The 15371-nt window shown below is 42.0% G+C and overlaps 1 protein-coding gene across 3 annotated transcripts in view; it reads right to left on the bottom strand.

The window, feature by feature from the left end:
* Positions 1-13315, bottom strand: part of SLC30A4 (solute carrier family 30 member 4) — a 41097-nt gene extending 27782 nt beyond the window's left edge. For 2 of the 3 annotated variants that reach the window (XM_069596654.1, XM_069596656.1), the window contains exons 1-2: positions 3154-3579; positions 2538-3042 (exon numbers count right to left, since the gene is read on the bottom strand). In XM_069596654.1, coding sequence (XP_069452755.1) covers positions 2538-2928 — 391 coding nt within the window. In that variant the 5' untranslated portion in view covers positions 2929-3042; positions 3154-3579. Of the gene's footprint in view, positions 1-2537; positions 3043-3153; positions 3580-11501; positions 11589-13194 lie in introns of those variants that run through there. The other variant, XM_069596655.1, reaches the window with a different exon arrangement.
* Between the last annotated feature and the right edge of the window lie 2056 nt (positions 13316-15371).

The following is a 15371-nucleotide window of genomic DNA, read 5'->3' as shown; positions in this document are numbered from 1 at the left end:
AAATAACTCCTAATATTCTTTTTTGGTTTAACTGTATCTGGCTCATACATAAACCATGTCCTATTGATTACTATGTCCTATAGTATCTTGTTCTTTTTCTTCACAGTACTTAAAACCTCTTGCATTTTAAATTTACTTGCATGTTTAACATCTGTGTCCTCCATTACAGGAGGACATAATGTCCTCCAAACATTAGATTAAGTGTTTTAGATAGTAGGGATCATAATAGTTTTGTTCTCCATTGTATATCTGGAACACCACAGCACACTGCCTGGTACATAGTAAGTATACCAAGAAATACTTGCTGAATGGAAAGAACTGACCTTTCCTAACATCTCAGGGCAAACCCAAGATTCAAAATCAAGTCTCCTCTTTCAGATTTTTAAATTATTTCATTTTAAAAATTACTCCATACTTTCTACATAAGATGTTTTATTTCTAAGTGCTTTTGACACATTATAATAAATGCTCTGTTTACAATTTAATTCTATGTAACATTCTGAATAATATTAATGTCTATTCTAAGTACTAGTACCTCTACAGTGTTTGACAAGATTTTCATACTTCAAAATCAAGTTAGTATTTGAAAAGAAATGCTTATTGCAGCTTTCGCAAAACATCATTTACCAAGTAAGAAGCTTAAAAAATGTCAGGGCAGTTATATCCTAGTAATTTTTAATAGGTGTAAACTCTAATTTTAAGGGGGAAATTTTGATTAAATGTGATTTAACTTCAAATATTAAATATTAACTGAATGGCTCCATATTCATGTGAATTTGGGCATCACTGACTCAGTGTGAGAGCATACCTTATCTGATCTCAGCTTCTACTCCTTTCTTTACAGTGTAAACATTTATAATTCTCAAACAGTAATTATTAATTAAACAAAAATTTATTGAATGTATACTCTTTGCTAGTCATTGTGCTGTGTGCTGGTAACTGAGCTTATATTACAGTGGACACTGATACTAAACAAGTGAATATACAAGCAAGACAGTCTGAGGGCTTTTAAAGTCGGGGAAGGAACAGGGGAGAAAAGACCTACAGGCAGTCAGAAAGGTCTCTAAGAGGTATCTTTTGAGATGAGACATAATTACAAGAAGTCATCCTAGAATGTTTTGGGAAAAGGCAGTCCATACAAAGTTGTGTTTTTCAAATTGTGGGCTGTGACCCATTCATAGACCATGAAATCAATTATGGGCTGGACCATAATTGAAAAAACAGAACACATCACATGACATGCAACTTTTGTTTTAATTATACACATATTTATACATATGTGTATGTGTCTGAACATACTTACATATGTATGCATGCATGCCTACATAGGTCACTATGTTAAGCGTGTATCTTACTACAGTGAGATCAAAAAAGTTTGAAAGCCACTGGTGTAGAGGGGCCAGTCAGTTTGAAGGTGTTATGGGCAGGAAAAGAGCTTTGTGAGTCAAAGGGAGAAAGAAGGTTAGCATGGGTGAAGTGAGCACTGGGGAGGAGTGGTATGAAACGATTTAGGAAATGTACATAATTTTTCTGCACGTAATCCCCAGCCAGCATCTTAAATCCAGATGGCTTTCTCTGTTCTCATCATGGTTCTTCATTAAGAGAACACAGGAGGGAATTCCCTGGCAGTCCAGTGGTTCCGATTACCTCAGAAGTTCAGTCCCTGGTCCAGGAGCTAAGATCCCAGAAGCCCCAGGGTGTGGAAAAATATAAAAAAGGAGAACACAAGAGAATAATCTCCTTTCTTTAATGTCACTTTATCAATGATCACTTAGAGAAGTTAGCAGTTATACTTATGTGACTCTGAAATTAATATCTAAATGGAGAATGTATTTCATAGTAAAACTGCATTACTTGAATAATTAAAAAGTGAAAAAGCCAAATTCATAAAATCTGGGGAAGACGTCTGACTTTCAGATCCTCCTTAAAATGAAAAACTTTGAGGTTAGTTAGTAGTATTTACCTATGCAAATTTCCTGGATATAAATACAAAAGGAAATAGTAAACAACCACTAAATTCAATGGCAGAGGGAAAAAAATCAAGACAACGGGATGGTAGATCTTCACTTACTTAAGTGTCTTCATAATCTATTTAGCCTCTGTGCCCTCAGAACTCTTAAAAAAGATGGAGCAGGTGTTCAGTAAGGTCCCTTCACATAGTAAAATGTTATTTTTCTAAGTAATTTTAGAATAATTTACTATTTTAAACGTTGCAAAAATTAACCTAGTGTTTTATGAGATTTTTTTTTCTGAAACAGGAAGTTACATGATATATAATGAAGAAAATGTCCTTAACTTTACAGTAGATGACATGGTGTTCAGAGAACTAGAAAATGTCAAAAGTTAGCTTTGGAAAGTCACCAAATGCACCCATGCCTGCAAAGATAACTTTTGTACCTAGGCTGATCTGCAGTTTGTGAGGCCTCGGCACATCACCAGATCAGTATCTTGATAAATAACAAGCTTCCTAAAAAGCAAGTTTAAACCCCAAAGCAGTAGGCAAGGTAAATGGGAAGTGAGTTGGCAACACAACTCACCTACAAGCTCTCCAATCATGAAAAGCAAGTAAAGAACGGCAGCAATGGTCAATCTGGTTTTCACCTTTCTCTGCTTCAACAACTCTCTCTGCTTGCTGCAGTTGTCACAGGGGTCCGCCTTCAAACTCAGCTGACTGTTGGCCAAGGGTAAGTCCTGGTCCAGCAAGGAGTCATCGTCGGCCTGGAGGGCCGTGTGCGCCCCGTTAGCAGGCCTTTCTGGGGCTTCGGAACCATCGTCGGCCACCACAACTCGAAGTTTGTTAAACCGAGAAAGCCCCTCGTCGACCACCTCGTCCGAGAAGTCAAAGGCGCTGGTGTCATTTAAGAACAGCGGCGCATCATCCTTCCGCAGCATTGATTTGAGGCGCTTCCACACGCCGGATCCGGCCATAGCACTGGCTGAGCGGCCGCGGCGCCGAGCGGCTGGGTGCAGGCGGGCGGCCGGCGACTCCTACTTCACTCGAAAGCCAGTTCCCAGTGGCACTGCGGCGCGTCCCTCCTCATTCTGTGGGAAACGAAGCACATTATAAATTAAAGGCAGCCCGACAGAGCCCACAAGTTCCGAAGCCCGGGGCGGCGGGGGGCGCCGGAGCTCCGAAAGGGGGCAGCGCTCTACCTGGGGTGCCGCTGCCGGGCCGCCGCTCATCTCCCCGCCCCGGCCGGCTCCGCGGGGCCGGCTCGCGCATCTCGGCCCGGGGCCGCGAAGGAGCGGGGCGGTCCTCGAGCCTGCAGCGCCCGCAGCTCCAGGCCGGGTTCCCGAGTCTGACAGGTTCGGGGCCGGGCGCCCGCGGCCGCCGCCTCTCCCCGCCCTGCGCGAAGCCGCGCGCGTGCGCTGGAGCGGCCGCGGACGAGCCGCGCCAGGGAGGGGTGGGCGCGAGGACACGCAGGCCTGGCGCGCCGGGCAGAGGCTCACACGAGGGGCGGGGCAGGGCAGGGGCGCGCGCCGCGTCGCCCGCCCCTCACCCGGCTCTCCACTTCTCGAGGCCGCGAGGTCGGAGAGAGCTGGAATCCTCGGGCTAAGTGGGTAGATTTCTACGGTCCCGCCCACCCGAGGTTGGGCGTTGCTGCAGGCAGTTCGCTCCGCTGAAGGACGGCCTAGAGAATCTTTGATTGAGATCTTGGTTTCGGATGCTTGGCGACAGGAAAATGTAACCCTTTCTTGCTAAATTGAGCAGCTTTTCTGCCATTAGAGTTGCTGCCTGTCTGGCAGGTTAGCAAAGTTTGCTGCACAGTCAGATCAGCTTGGAGAGGGCAAGGCTTGTGGTCGTAAACAGTTCAGTGTCCTGCTTTATATTTACTGTTGTTTATCAGCAAATATGTATTATCTGTGTGTTCCCTATCAGGTTCCTTTTGCCGCCAAGGTATTTACAGTACGGACTAAACCCAAGCACAGGAACTATATATAGTGCGGTGAGTCCCCTACATACCAACCTTCAAGTTGTGACCGGTCAAAGATGTGAACTTTTAAAGATGCGAACATGCTTTCCATGCTTTCCCACCGTCTAATCACATAGGTTAGTTCACGCGTCTGGCATACATTATCATATATGTGCATGCTCTAGAAGTGGTTGTGCTTCTGTGTACTTTACTGTACAATACTATATATAGTGCTACAGTATCTTTATTTTAAGCTCAAGATGTCCGGAAGCAAGTTTAAAAGCAGCCATGATGTAGCTGGTATATAGTACTACCCAGACATCACTGGATCTTTTTTTTTTTTTTTCAAGAATGTAGATAGACTTGAATCCAGCAAGGAATCAGAACCTCTGCCATTAATGTCAGGTGTGAGTGAAATTTGCCCTCCATCTCCTGATGCTGACAATCCTTCAGCACTATCAGCTCCCACCTCCTCTCCCTCCAGTCAGTAACTCTTCTTGCCAACTCCTCACTCAGTGCCAACCCCTGTATGCCAGCTGTTGTACTGTACTACTGTACTTTTCAAGGTACTATGAGATTAAAAATGTTTATTTTTGTGTTTGTTTTTATGCATTATTTGTGTAAAAAGTATTATGAAGTATTATAAACCTATTTCAGTACAGTACTATAGAGCCCATTGTGTTCGTTAGGTACCTAGGCTAACTTTGTTGGAACAAATTGGACTTGCAGACATGCTCCCAGAATGGAATTCGTTTGTAAGTGGCAAACTTACTGTAAAAGAATCTGTACTGGCTGTTGATTCTATTTAACAACATGGTTTAAAAAGAATTAAGTTTTTATTAGTAGCTTCTAATTTAGATCTAATTTTAATGACAAAATGAAATGACAATAAGCCCCACCTTCTGCTTCTCTGGCGATTCTCCAGGTGAGTCTTAGGGGATTTGGAGGCCTTAAAACTACATGCAAAATTTTGTGGGTATATGAATTTTCTTGAGTAAGTCTGTTAGCCTTCATCATATTCTCAAATGAGTTTCAGACTAAAATAAGATTAAAACAACAGCACTGTTAGGAGAACTCACAGATCAAGACCCTAGCTTCTACTTGGACTTGAATTGTAGTGCAAACTCCCATTAATCCAGTGTTTATAAATGTATTTTAACAACAATCTATATGAATTACCACATTTTAAGTTACAGAAAATACAATAAAAAGTCATATAAACATCATTTTCCTCTGAAGATCCAGATGACATTTTAGAATCTTGCATGTCTCAGGTGCAACTCACCTTTGAATGCCCACGATATTCCTATAGAACTACAGTCATGGGAGTCAGATTAGGAAAACTGGATTAGCGATCCCCTAGTTCCCTAGACCCAGAGTATTTAATAACCAGGGGACCTCGGTCGTTATCAACAGAAGGAAGAAATTTTCCTGAAGGTTGCTCCCTTAATTCTAATATTAATCCATCCAGACTGGGAGTAGTTTATTTGTTGTTAGTACTTTTAGTTTGTTATATTGCCTGAAATCTTACTAATGAGAAATAACAAATGAATAAAATATTTCAGGAATGTGATCACTCTTTAATAAAAATTTTGCAAATGGGATTCCATTAAGGAATGGAGATAGATGTTTTTAAAAACAAGATGAGGCAAGAGCATATGTTTTGTTTGTTTTTGATATTTGCAGTAAACTTTGTTGGGAAGAGCTAAAATATGGAAAGTTTTGGGGTAAGTTGTTACACAGCAATAGATGACTAATATAGTAGATATCAACTTTCCTCTGTTCCAGAAAAGACACCTTTCTTATTCTTTTATCACATGGACTCTTGTTCCTAGGCCTGCCTTGAGTTAGTGGCATGATTTCTATCATTGAACTTTAAAGGGGGCTAAATAAATAGATTTCTGTGAATAGTCTTGGAAGGTAACTACAATTTTCAACCTTATATCTACATATTCAGAGTTTATAACAATAGATAAGTCAGCTTTTGAAACACAACCCATTTATAAGCGGAGCGCTTCCTGCAAGTATTCTAGCTCTTGGTCAGTATGCCATTCTTTTATATGAGACTTAATACTTCTTAATACTTTGCCAGGGCAAATGGAAAAAGTTGTCAGCCATTTAGCTTGTCTCTTAACCAGGTAACCTATAACATACAGATGGTTTAGAAAATAGCAGAGGCCGGTCAATTCAATTTCAGGACACATATCTCAGGGCAGTTAACTGGAATAGATGCAAAATATCCTATGTTAAAACCTGTTTTCTGGCCCAAATATCTCTTGGAACAAATGGCAGTGCTAAAAATAATACTACAGCTAACATTTAATTAAGGCTTGTTTATGTGTCAGGCACTAGGCAAGGGATCTGATTTACCTGAGTTTATTTAATACTTACAGCATCGTTAGGATACAATCACTAGTGATACAAAGCATGGATGTGGGAGTCAGACTGCTTGTGTTTGCATCCTGGTTTCACCACTTAGAGTCATATAATCTCTGGTGAACTGTTTAACCTCTTCGTGCTTCAATTTTCTTACCTATGAAGTGGGAGTGATAATCATACCTGCTTCACAGGGCTTAATAAGGATTAATGCATATAGAGCATGTAAAACTTAGCATACTTAGTTCCTAGCACATAGTAAGTACTCTATCAATGCCAGTGATTACTATTTTTTAAGTAGATGAAGACATAGAATCTCAGGGAGATTAGGTAACTTGGCCAGAGTCATGCTGCAAACAGAGCAGGAACTCAATTCCAGGTCAGTTTGGTTTCAGAGCTCAAGCTCTTAACTATCACTCTACACTGTCCTCCTTGGTTTCTTTCTGCACAAAAACTGAAAAATCTGCAGAGAAATATCTAGAATTCTTGGGATATGTTAGGATAGATCTCTGTTTCATACATCAAAAATTTGCCAACAATTTGAGACCTCTGCGTTGTCCTGTGAAATCCTGTTTGGGAATGGAAGGTTTTTTTTTTTTTTTTTTTTAATTGAAATGTAGAAAAGGTGCTTCATCTACTTAGCTGACAGGTTCAAATGCTGCATATCCTCATCCTGAGAACTCTTTTGTCTGTTGGAGTATGTGGCTGTAGGAAGTTCCTATAGGATGTTTTTGGAATGTGTTCCCTTACCTTTTTTAGGAGGGGATGAAAGCTGTTGGATAGGTATGAACAAGAGTTAGTGATGTGATACACAACTCTGGTGAAGATAATGCTTTCATCTTTCTGTGGATTACTCAGTAACACAGTGGCTGGAGATTCAGTTTAACCTCTCCTCCAGGTAGAAGAAATAACAGAAATAGATTACCTGGGGACAGCAGTTGCCTTCTTGGCCAGGGAAGAGATAAGATCTCTGGCTCTAGAGACCATCTACCATTTCACCAACCTGTGAGCCAAACCTACTTTCAAACAAGTTCGTAGTTTTCATATCTTTGATGAATGGACAAGAAAGCTGTGGTACATATACACAATGGAGTATTACTCAGCCATTAAAAAGAATACATTTGAATCAGTTCTAATGAGGTGGATGAAACTGGAGCCAATTATACAGAGTGAAGTAAGCCAGAAAGAAAAACACCAGTACAGTATACTAACACATATATATGGAATTTAGAAAGATGTATGCGAGACAGCAAAAGAGACACAGATGTATAGAACAGTCTTTTGGACTCTGTGGGAGAGGGAGAGGGGGATGATTTGGGATAATGGCATTGAAACATGTATAATATCATGTAAGAAACGAATCACCAGTCTAGGTTCGATGCAGAATACAGGATGCTTGGGGCTGGTGTGCTGGGATGACCCAGAGAGACGGCATGGGGAGGGAGGTGGGAGGGGGGTTCAGGATTGGGAACTCATGTACACCCGTGGCGGATTCATGTTGATGTATGGCAGAACCAATACAGTATTGTAAGGTAGAATAAAGTAAAAAAAACAATAAAAAATTTTTAAATTAAATATTTCTATGGATTTCTCTAATCATGTCTGGCTGAAATAAAAGGGAATAGGAGGTCCCAGCTGGGACAGTAATTTAAGAACTAAGCATAGGATTTCCCTCTAGTCCAGTAGTTGAGACTCACCACTTGGCTCTTCCACTGTAAGAGGGCTCAGGTTTGACCCCTGGTTGGGGAACTAAGAGCCTGCATGCTGCTTTGCCAAAAAAAAAAAAAAAAAAAAAATTCTTGAACTGAATAAAAATAAAAATACAACATATCAACTTAAAAAAAAGTATATATGTAGAAAGAACTGAGCGCATCAGTCCTGGAGTTTGGAGGTTATGGCTGGGCTGGGGGAACTTGAAGATGAGGGTGGAATTTGGAAAACTTGGTTTCAGCTTCTAATTTTGCCATCTATTCACTGTGATCTCTAGCAGCATACTACTGTTAAGCTCATTTTCTTGTGTGTTAATAGTGGAAAATAAAACTTGTCCTACCTGTTTCATAGCGACACTGTAAGAATCCAACGAGATTTTGAATGTGAAACATCCACTTAACCTATTTTGCTAGTGAGAACTATTAAAGACCACGCCATCTAAATCAAATTGCAAACCAAGGGTACAGGCGAATGCTGGTCATCCGATATCCTTCTTAGGATTGCTACACTCCATTTTTGGTTTATTAAACATGTTTTGACTCACTTAGACCTCTTGATCACTACCACATATATTTCACTGTTACAATTACTTTATTTCTCGCCTAGGCTCTGTGTGCCCTTAGTAGCTGACATTATACTCAGAGCGGAAACACTGTAAATACATGGGATTAATAGATGAAAATATTTTTGTTATAGAGAGTTCATCCATGACTTTAAATTCCTTTCTAACAATATTTCTATGTTGCTAAGCTAGTGTGTAAAGTCGTTTGTAAGAAATTCTTACCGGGGAGGTCAATATGCCTCATAATGACTAGAGATTATTAATATGCTAGTAGTTTGTATTTATACTAGACTCATTTCAAAGAATGTTACAACATTTATGAATTAAACTGGGACAAAGAAGCAATGACAGACAAAGGGACTCTTTTGTGGCCTCTGACAACTGGTGGTTTTAAACAAAGAAAGCCATTGTGTAAGAACTCCCTCCTGGGGTTGTTGTGAGGATTGATTAGATTAAAATCTACAAAGTGCTTTGACTTTTTCCCAGAATTCTTTTACAAATAAAGATGGCGTTTAATTTTGTTTTTAAGTATCTTTATATTGGTCCTCGCTGACTCAAATGAAACAAGTTCACCTACTATTTCACTCTCTGTATTCCCTGAAGCAAAAAAAACCAGACTAAGCCAGCCTAAATTACTTTAAATGGTTTTAAGCTGGCCACCAGTGCACACATGACTGAGCAGAATTTAGTACCCTAATCACAAAGATCTTTGTGTATGATTTACATGACACAGTAATGCCTCATAATCACTATGCTACATGGTCATTAGATATAAATTACTGTAATTATTACAACTGTTTTATACTGACCAACAAAGTTATATATTCCCCTTGTTATTTATATTTTAATAACTCACATTCTGCTTACTCAACAAAGAATGTTTCAGGCAGTCTTCCCTTTGGTAGTTCTTCCATATCTTCAAACATTGTAAATGTTGAAGGTTTGCCCTGATACCAAGTACTGTTTCATCCTCATTGTTTACACAGAAACACATAGAGACATCAGATAAAAAATGAGAGTCTTAGATCCAAGTTTCCAATAGTTGAGATTCCTCAGAAACCTCTCCTCCTTGGCCTGTTGGTCTCTTCTATTCCCACTGACCCAACTGTCCCATGCTGTCCCTTCCCTGATCTAGAAGAAGCCACTCTGCACATTCTAGGGGGCAGCAGTTTCTCTGGAGTAGGCCCACATGTGGTCTGGGAACAGTGGAACAAGAAGCCTGTTGGGTAGGCCACCCTCAAAATATGCCTCGATGGCATATTATTTACTTTGAATCAAAGTTATGGCCAACTGAAGAAGAGGCACTATGAACCTTCTGTCTTCCTGAAAGCTGGAAATAAATCTCTTCTTGTGAAAAGTACACTCCCTACATCTGCAGATACAAGGACACCTTATCACCAAAGATAGGGAATTGGAACTGAGAAGCCTGTGTAAACAAACCTTCACTACTTCTTTACCTTTCTACCCCAAGCCAAAACTCTGTTTTGATTCTTCACGAATTGGGCACCCAGAACCTAAGTTTCTTTGTCCTGCCAATTCCTCACAAAAAAGTTTGTCTAAAAAGTATAAAATATGGACTTCCCTGGTTTTTGTTGTTGTTGTTCAGTTGCTAAGTCGTGTCCAACTCTTTGTAACCCCATGAATTGCAGCACACCAGGCTTCCCAGTCCTCCACTATCTCTTGGAGTTTGCTCAAACTCGGATGGTAAAGAATCTGCCTGCAGTGCAGCAGATGTGGGTTCAGGAAGATCCCCTGGAGAAGGAAATGGCAACCCACTCCAGTATTCTTACCTGGAGAATTCTGTGGACAGAGGAGCCTGGCAGGCTATAGTCCATGGGGTTGCAAAGAGTCAGACATGACTAAGCTACTAACATGCACACACACACACACGTCCACTGAGTCAGTGATGCCATCCAGCCATCTCATCCTTTGTCACCCGCTTCTCCTTTTGCTTTCAGTATTTCCAAGCATCACGGTCTTTTCCAATGAGTCTGTTCTTCGCATCAGGTGCCCACAGTATTGAAGCTTCAGCTTCAGCACCAGTCCTTCCGGTGGTGGTCCAATGATTAAGAATCCACCTGCCAGGGCAGGGGACATGGTTTTGATCCCTGGTCCAGGAAGATTCCACATGCTGTGGGGCAAATAAGCCTGTGTGCCACAGCTACTGAGCCCACACTCTCGAGCTCATGAGCCATATATGGTGTGAGCCTGTGTGCTGCAACTCCTGAAGCACGTGCACCTAGAGCCTGTGCTCCCCAACAAGAGAAGCTACTGCAATGAGAAGGCTGCACAAAGCAAGGGAAAGTAGCCCCTGCCACTGCAGTGAGAGGGGCTTCCCAGGTGGCTGAGCAGTAAAGAATCTGCCTGCCAAGCAGGAGACACAGGTTTGATCCTTGGGTGGGGAAGATCCTTCTACAGAAGAAAGTGGCAGTCCACTCCAAAATTCTTGCCTGGGAATTCTCATGGACAGAGGAACCTGGTGGGTTTCTGTCCATGGGGTTGCAAAGAGGTGGACATGGCTTAGCGACCGCAGCTAGAAAAAGCCTGGGTACAGCAACGAAGACCCAGTGTAGCCAAAGAGAAAACAGTATAAAGTCTGCCTACTTTGGCTACTTCTTTGGTCTCATTCTATGGATATTCCATGGGCATGAATTTAAATTTGTTTCTTTTTTCCATTAATTTTAAGTCCAGCCACATGAATTCAAGAGGGATGGAGGGAAATTTCCTCCTCCCCAACCAGCCCAGTGTATTAAATGAGGAATCCATCTGGCAGGTGACCAACTGTCCTGGTTGGCTTGGAACAGAGGGGATTCCCAGGGCCTAGGACTTTCACATTACTAGGATGGGTTTCCCTCACAGCGAGAATAGATTCCAGAACCCTGAACATTTGGATTCTGGAGCCCTGGCTGAGTGCTTGTCGGGCAGGCAGAGTATCTTACCTGAGAAAGGCACCTTGTTCCTTTCGGGCCTGCAGCACACGGGGATGGGTGTTCTCAGGGAACTCTCCAGATGTGAATCCTGTTACACTGAAATGGAAGAGGTCAGAGGTGTCCAAGAGGGAGGCGGCCACACGAGGTAGGGCCCTGGATGACCCTGCTAGAGCCGCCAAGGTCCCAGGTCAATTCTGTCAGCTTTGCAGGTGTGGAAACTACCCCTGAGGATCAGGCTGAAGAAATCAGTGTATGCCCTACTGCCTGGAGAGCCTGAGGAACTTACTGTCTGGCTGATAACCTTAATTATCCTGGAGGACACACCTCTCCTGTGGCCCTGGCCCCTTCACAGGGCCGGTGGTAGGAGAAACCAAGTTACCTTGGAGATAGAGCAAAGGTGACAGAGAGTTTTATTGTGATACATATTTCCAGGCCTCATTGTCTCTCCTGGCCTCTTATGCTTCTGTTTTTCCACTGGGATGTTCTTCCCCATTCTTGGAGGGTGTCCAACTCCTGTTCAGCCTTCAAATTCTATAGGTTCTATCCAGTTTCCCTCCTTCTTCCCCTCCTTCATCCTCTCTCTCTTCCTCTCCTTCCCTCCTTCCTTCTCATCTTTCCTTTTTCCTTCCTTCTCTCCTTTTATTCAACAAATATTATTTGAACTCTTATCATATGCCAGTCATTGAACTAGGGACTGGGGCTATAAAGTTAAACAAAACAAAGTCTTGATGATAACCCATCCCCCAGTAACCCAGTAGTAATACCATACACTCTAAATCTTTATCACTAATTTCTTCTGGAGATTATATGCAGACTGTCATTATATTTGTCTGTATATAACTTTTAAGTGAAAGTGCAAAATAATATGGCCTTTCTTCTAGGTTGAATTTTAGCTTAGTTGTCCTGAAATCATTCCCCAGGCCTCTACCAGGGATGTCATCAGACAGCCAACCTCACCCATTGTGTACTGATTCTTATAGTCTGGGGCAGGAAATTCACACACTGTTACTCTAGCTGCCTTCAGTCTTTGCCATTGTGCTTAGTTCTGAGCTGTGACCTCATAGCTCAGAGCCTTGTCTTCATTTTATAAATAGTTTGTATATTTTTATCCCAATGTGCATTACTTTGCACTTGTTCCCACTAAAGCTCATTTGTCAGTTTCTGACCACAAGCTCAGATTTATAGGCTCTTCTGACTAGCCTAAGAACGGGCTACCTTGTTCTATAAGGGGCCAGATAGTAAATAATTTTAGCTTCACGGCACTACCCTAGTGCTGGTCGCAGTTATTGGCTCTGCTGCTGTATCGTGAAAGCAGCCATGGACGATAGTAAACAAATGAGCATGATTGTTTTCCCTTAAAACTTTATTTATAGACACTGAAATGTGAATTTCATGTAATTTTCACCTGGCACAAAATAGTCATCTTCTTTTGATTTTTTTCCAGCCATTTAAAATTGTGAAAAGTATTTTTAACTTGTGGGCTGCCCAGAAATAGGTGCTGGCTGGATTTGGCTCATGGGTTGTAGTTTGCTGACCCTGATCTAGACCCATCGCTAGTTAGAAGTTAGGGATTTTACTGCGTTCTCCCTCCGCTTGATCACGTACACATGTCAGTGAGCCTCTTCCTAGCACAGATGCTGGAGGATTCAGTCTCTCAGGTCCATCAGTCCCTGCTTCCCAATGTTCTGTTAAGGCAGCCTACCTGTCCTCGTATAGATGGGGTGCAGCTGGGGTCCGAGAATCCACAGAATGCTCTGCTTGTGGCTGCCCCAGCCTCCCAGGGGTCCTGTTAAAATGCATTGGACTTTTCAGAATAGAAATCTGACTGAGTCTCCACCCTCCCCGCCACCCCTAGCTCAGGCAGTCTAACAGGAAGCCACACTGAACTTGCATTGTTTGAGACTTTGATCACAGCCTTTGTAAGTACAGGTGCCTTATTTGGAATGGTTTTCCTCACCATTCCTTTACCTAATTAATTCTAGGTAGACTCTGGAGCCACTCTCCCCCCTGGCACTCATAGCACCCCAAGTTTAGATGAGTCCATCTGTTACATGTGCTAATGTCTCACTATGTAATTTTATTTTCATTAGTGACCTTATTTGATTAAGAGCTGCCTCCAACTGCCTTATTAGACTCTCTCTGCTCCACAAGGATGGGGGACTGCCTTTGTTTGTTCACCGCTATGTCTCCCGCACCTGGCCCTTTGCCTGGCACGTAGTAGGTATTCGAAAAGCATTTGCTGAACAGAGGCACCAACGCCACAGCAGACCTCAGCCTGTTGTCTGGAGCACTGCTGTCCATATATAAGTCTCCCAACTAGAAAATGGTGGAGTCAGAATTTGTCCAAGCCAAGTGCCCATCATCTTTCCATTCTGACATTTTCCTCCTTTCTATGCTTGCTGGTTGGTGATGGTGGTGGGGAAGGTGTGTATGTAATATTCTCACTTTTATAATCTTTTGGGTGATTAGCCTCTTGTTATGACTGGTTACTCATTTTGGTGAATGGTCTTTCCATGTCATATTAGAGTTCCATCAAAACTCACATAGGTCTTGAAGTATTACCCTTTCATTTAAACCACTCATCATCCATCTACCCAACCCATATTTCTTAGCAGGTTATTTTAGTCTGTTTGGACTATTATAACAAAATACCACAAATCAAATGGCATATAAACAACAGAAATGTATTTCTCACATTTCTGGAAGCTTTAAAGTCCAACATCAACAGATGGTTGTGTTCTGGTGAGGACCCTCTTTCTGGTTCCTAGCTGGCCCTTCCTCACTGTGTTCTCACATGGTGGAAGAGGCTAGGAAGCTCAGTAGGCTCTCCTTTATGAGAGCACTAATCCTGTTTATCCACTCTCATGACCTAGTCACTATCCAAAGGCCCCACCTTCTAACACCATCACATCAGCGGGCATTAGGATTCCAACAGGTGAATTTGTTGTAAACCAGACACACTGAATATGTGCTATGTGCTGAATATGCTTTAGGCCAAAGAAGTATGTTCTTAAAGTTAAAACTTTCGGGAGTTAGTGGAAGAGGCATTTGTGGGGGAGGTGTGGAAGTAAGGAAGATGGAGAGGAAGGATGGGAAAGAGGACTTCCTATGAAGTTTCTACCCTAGGGACCCACGAGTCCGGAGGAGGCTACTGGCTGTGATGGGGAAGGCAAAGGGAGGTTAATGAGAGTCTTATACACCAGAATAGAAGGGATGAGGTGGAATCGGCAGAACTTCATCCTGGAATGAAATACTGCTTCTCTTGGTAGGGGCTTGTGGTTTTCAGTTCCCTTCCCAACAAGCCGGTACTTTCCTAGCTCTCTGATGTTCTCATTTACCCATTCCAAGCCAGCATAGATTTTGTGTTCTTTGTATAGGTAGCATCCCTACTTATCTTGATAGCCTACCAGTATTGTTATAGTGACCAGTTACTATACTGTGTAGAAGAGGTCACTTCATTTTCCCCTTAGTCATGTGTGTGTGTGCATTGTTTGTGCATGTGTACACAAGTGTGAATAGACTTGTGCATGTTAGAGGTGAGGGACCCTGGTTGTTGTAGTCCAGTCATTAAAATCATGTTCAGACAGAGGGGTTCTGGTGACTGCTGGAAGAGACATTTACGTAAGGCATTTTACCTTAGTGAGTTCACTGTGCATCAGATTCAGAAACTTGATTTTCCTAGGGCATCCTAAGAAAGCATTAATTTCTCATTAACCTAAATTATGGAAACTAAAAAATACAAACCAGAATATTGTGGATATGCAAGAAAGTGTATATAATGTTTTTGAGGTACATACTGAAGTAAGTGGGGATGAAATGACTTGGGTCTAGTATTTGTTTAAAATATTTTAGTTTGTTTTTAAAAGTGCAGGAATGTGA

The sequence above is a fragment of the Ovis canadensis genome, chromosome 7 (assembly GCF_042477335.2).
Source record: "Ovis canadensis isolate MfBH-ARS-UI-01 breed Bighorn chromosome 7, ARS-UI_OviCan_v2, whole genome shotgun sequence".
In the NCBI taxonomy this organism is placed as follows: Eukaryota; Metazoa; Chordata; class Mammalia; order Artiodactyla; family Bovidae; genus Ovis; species Ovis canadensis.
This window is presented reverse-complemented; position numbering and strand designations above follow the sequence as displayed.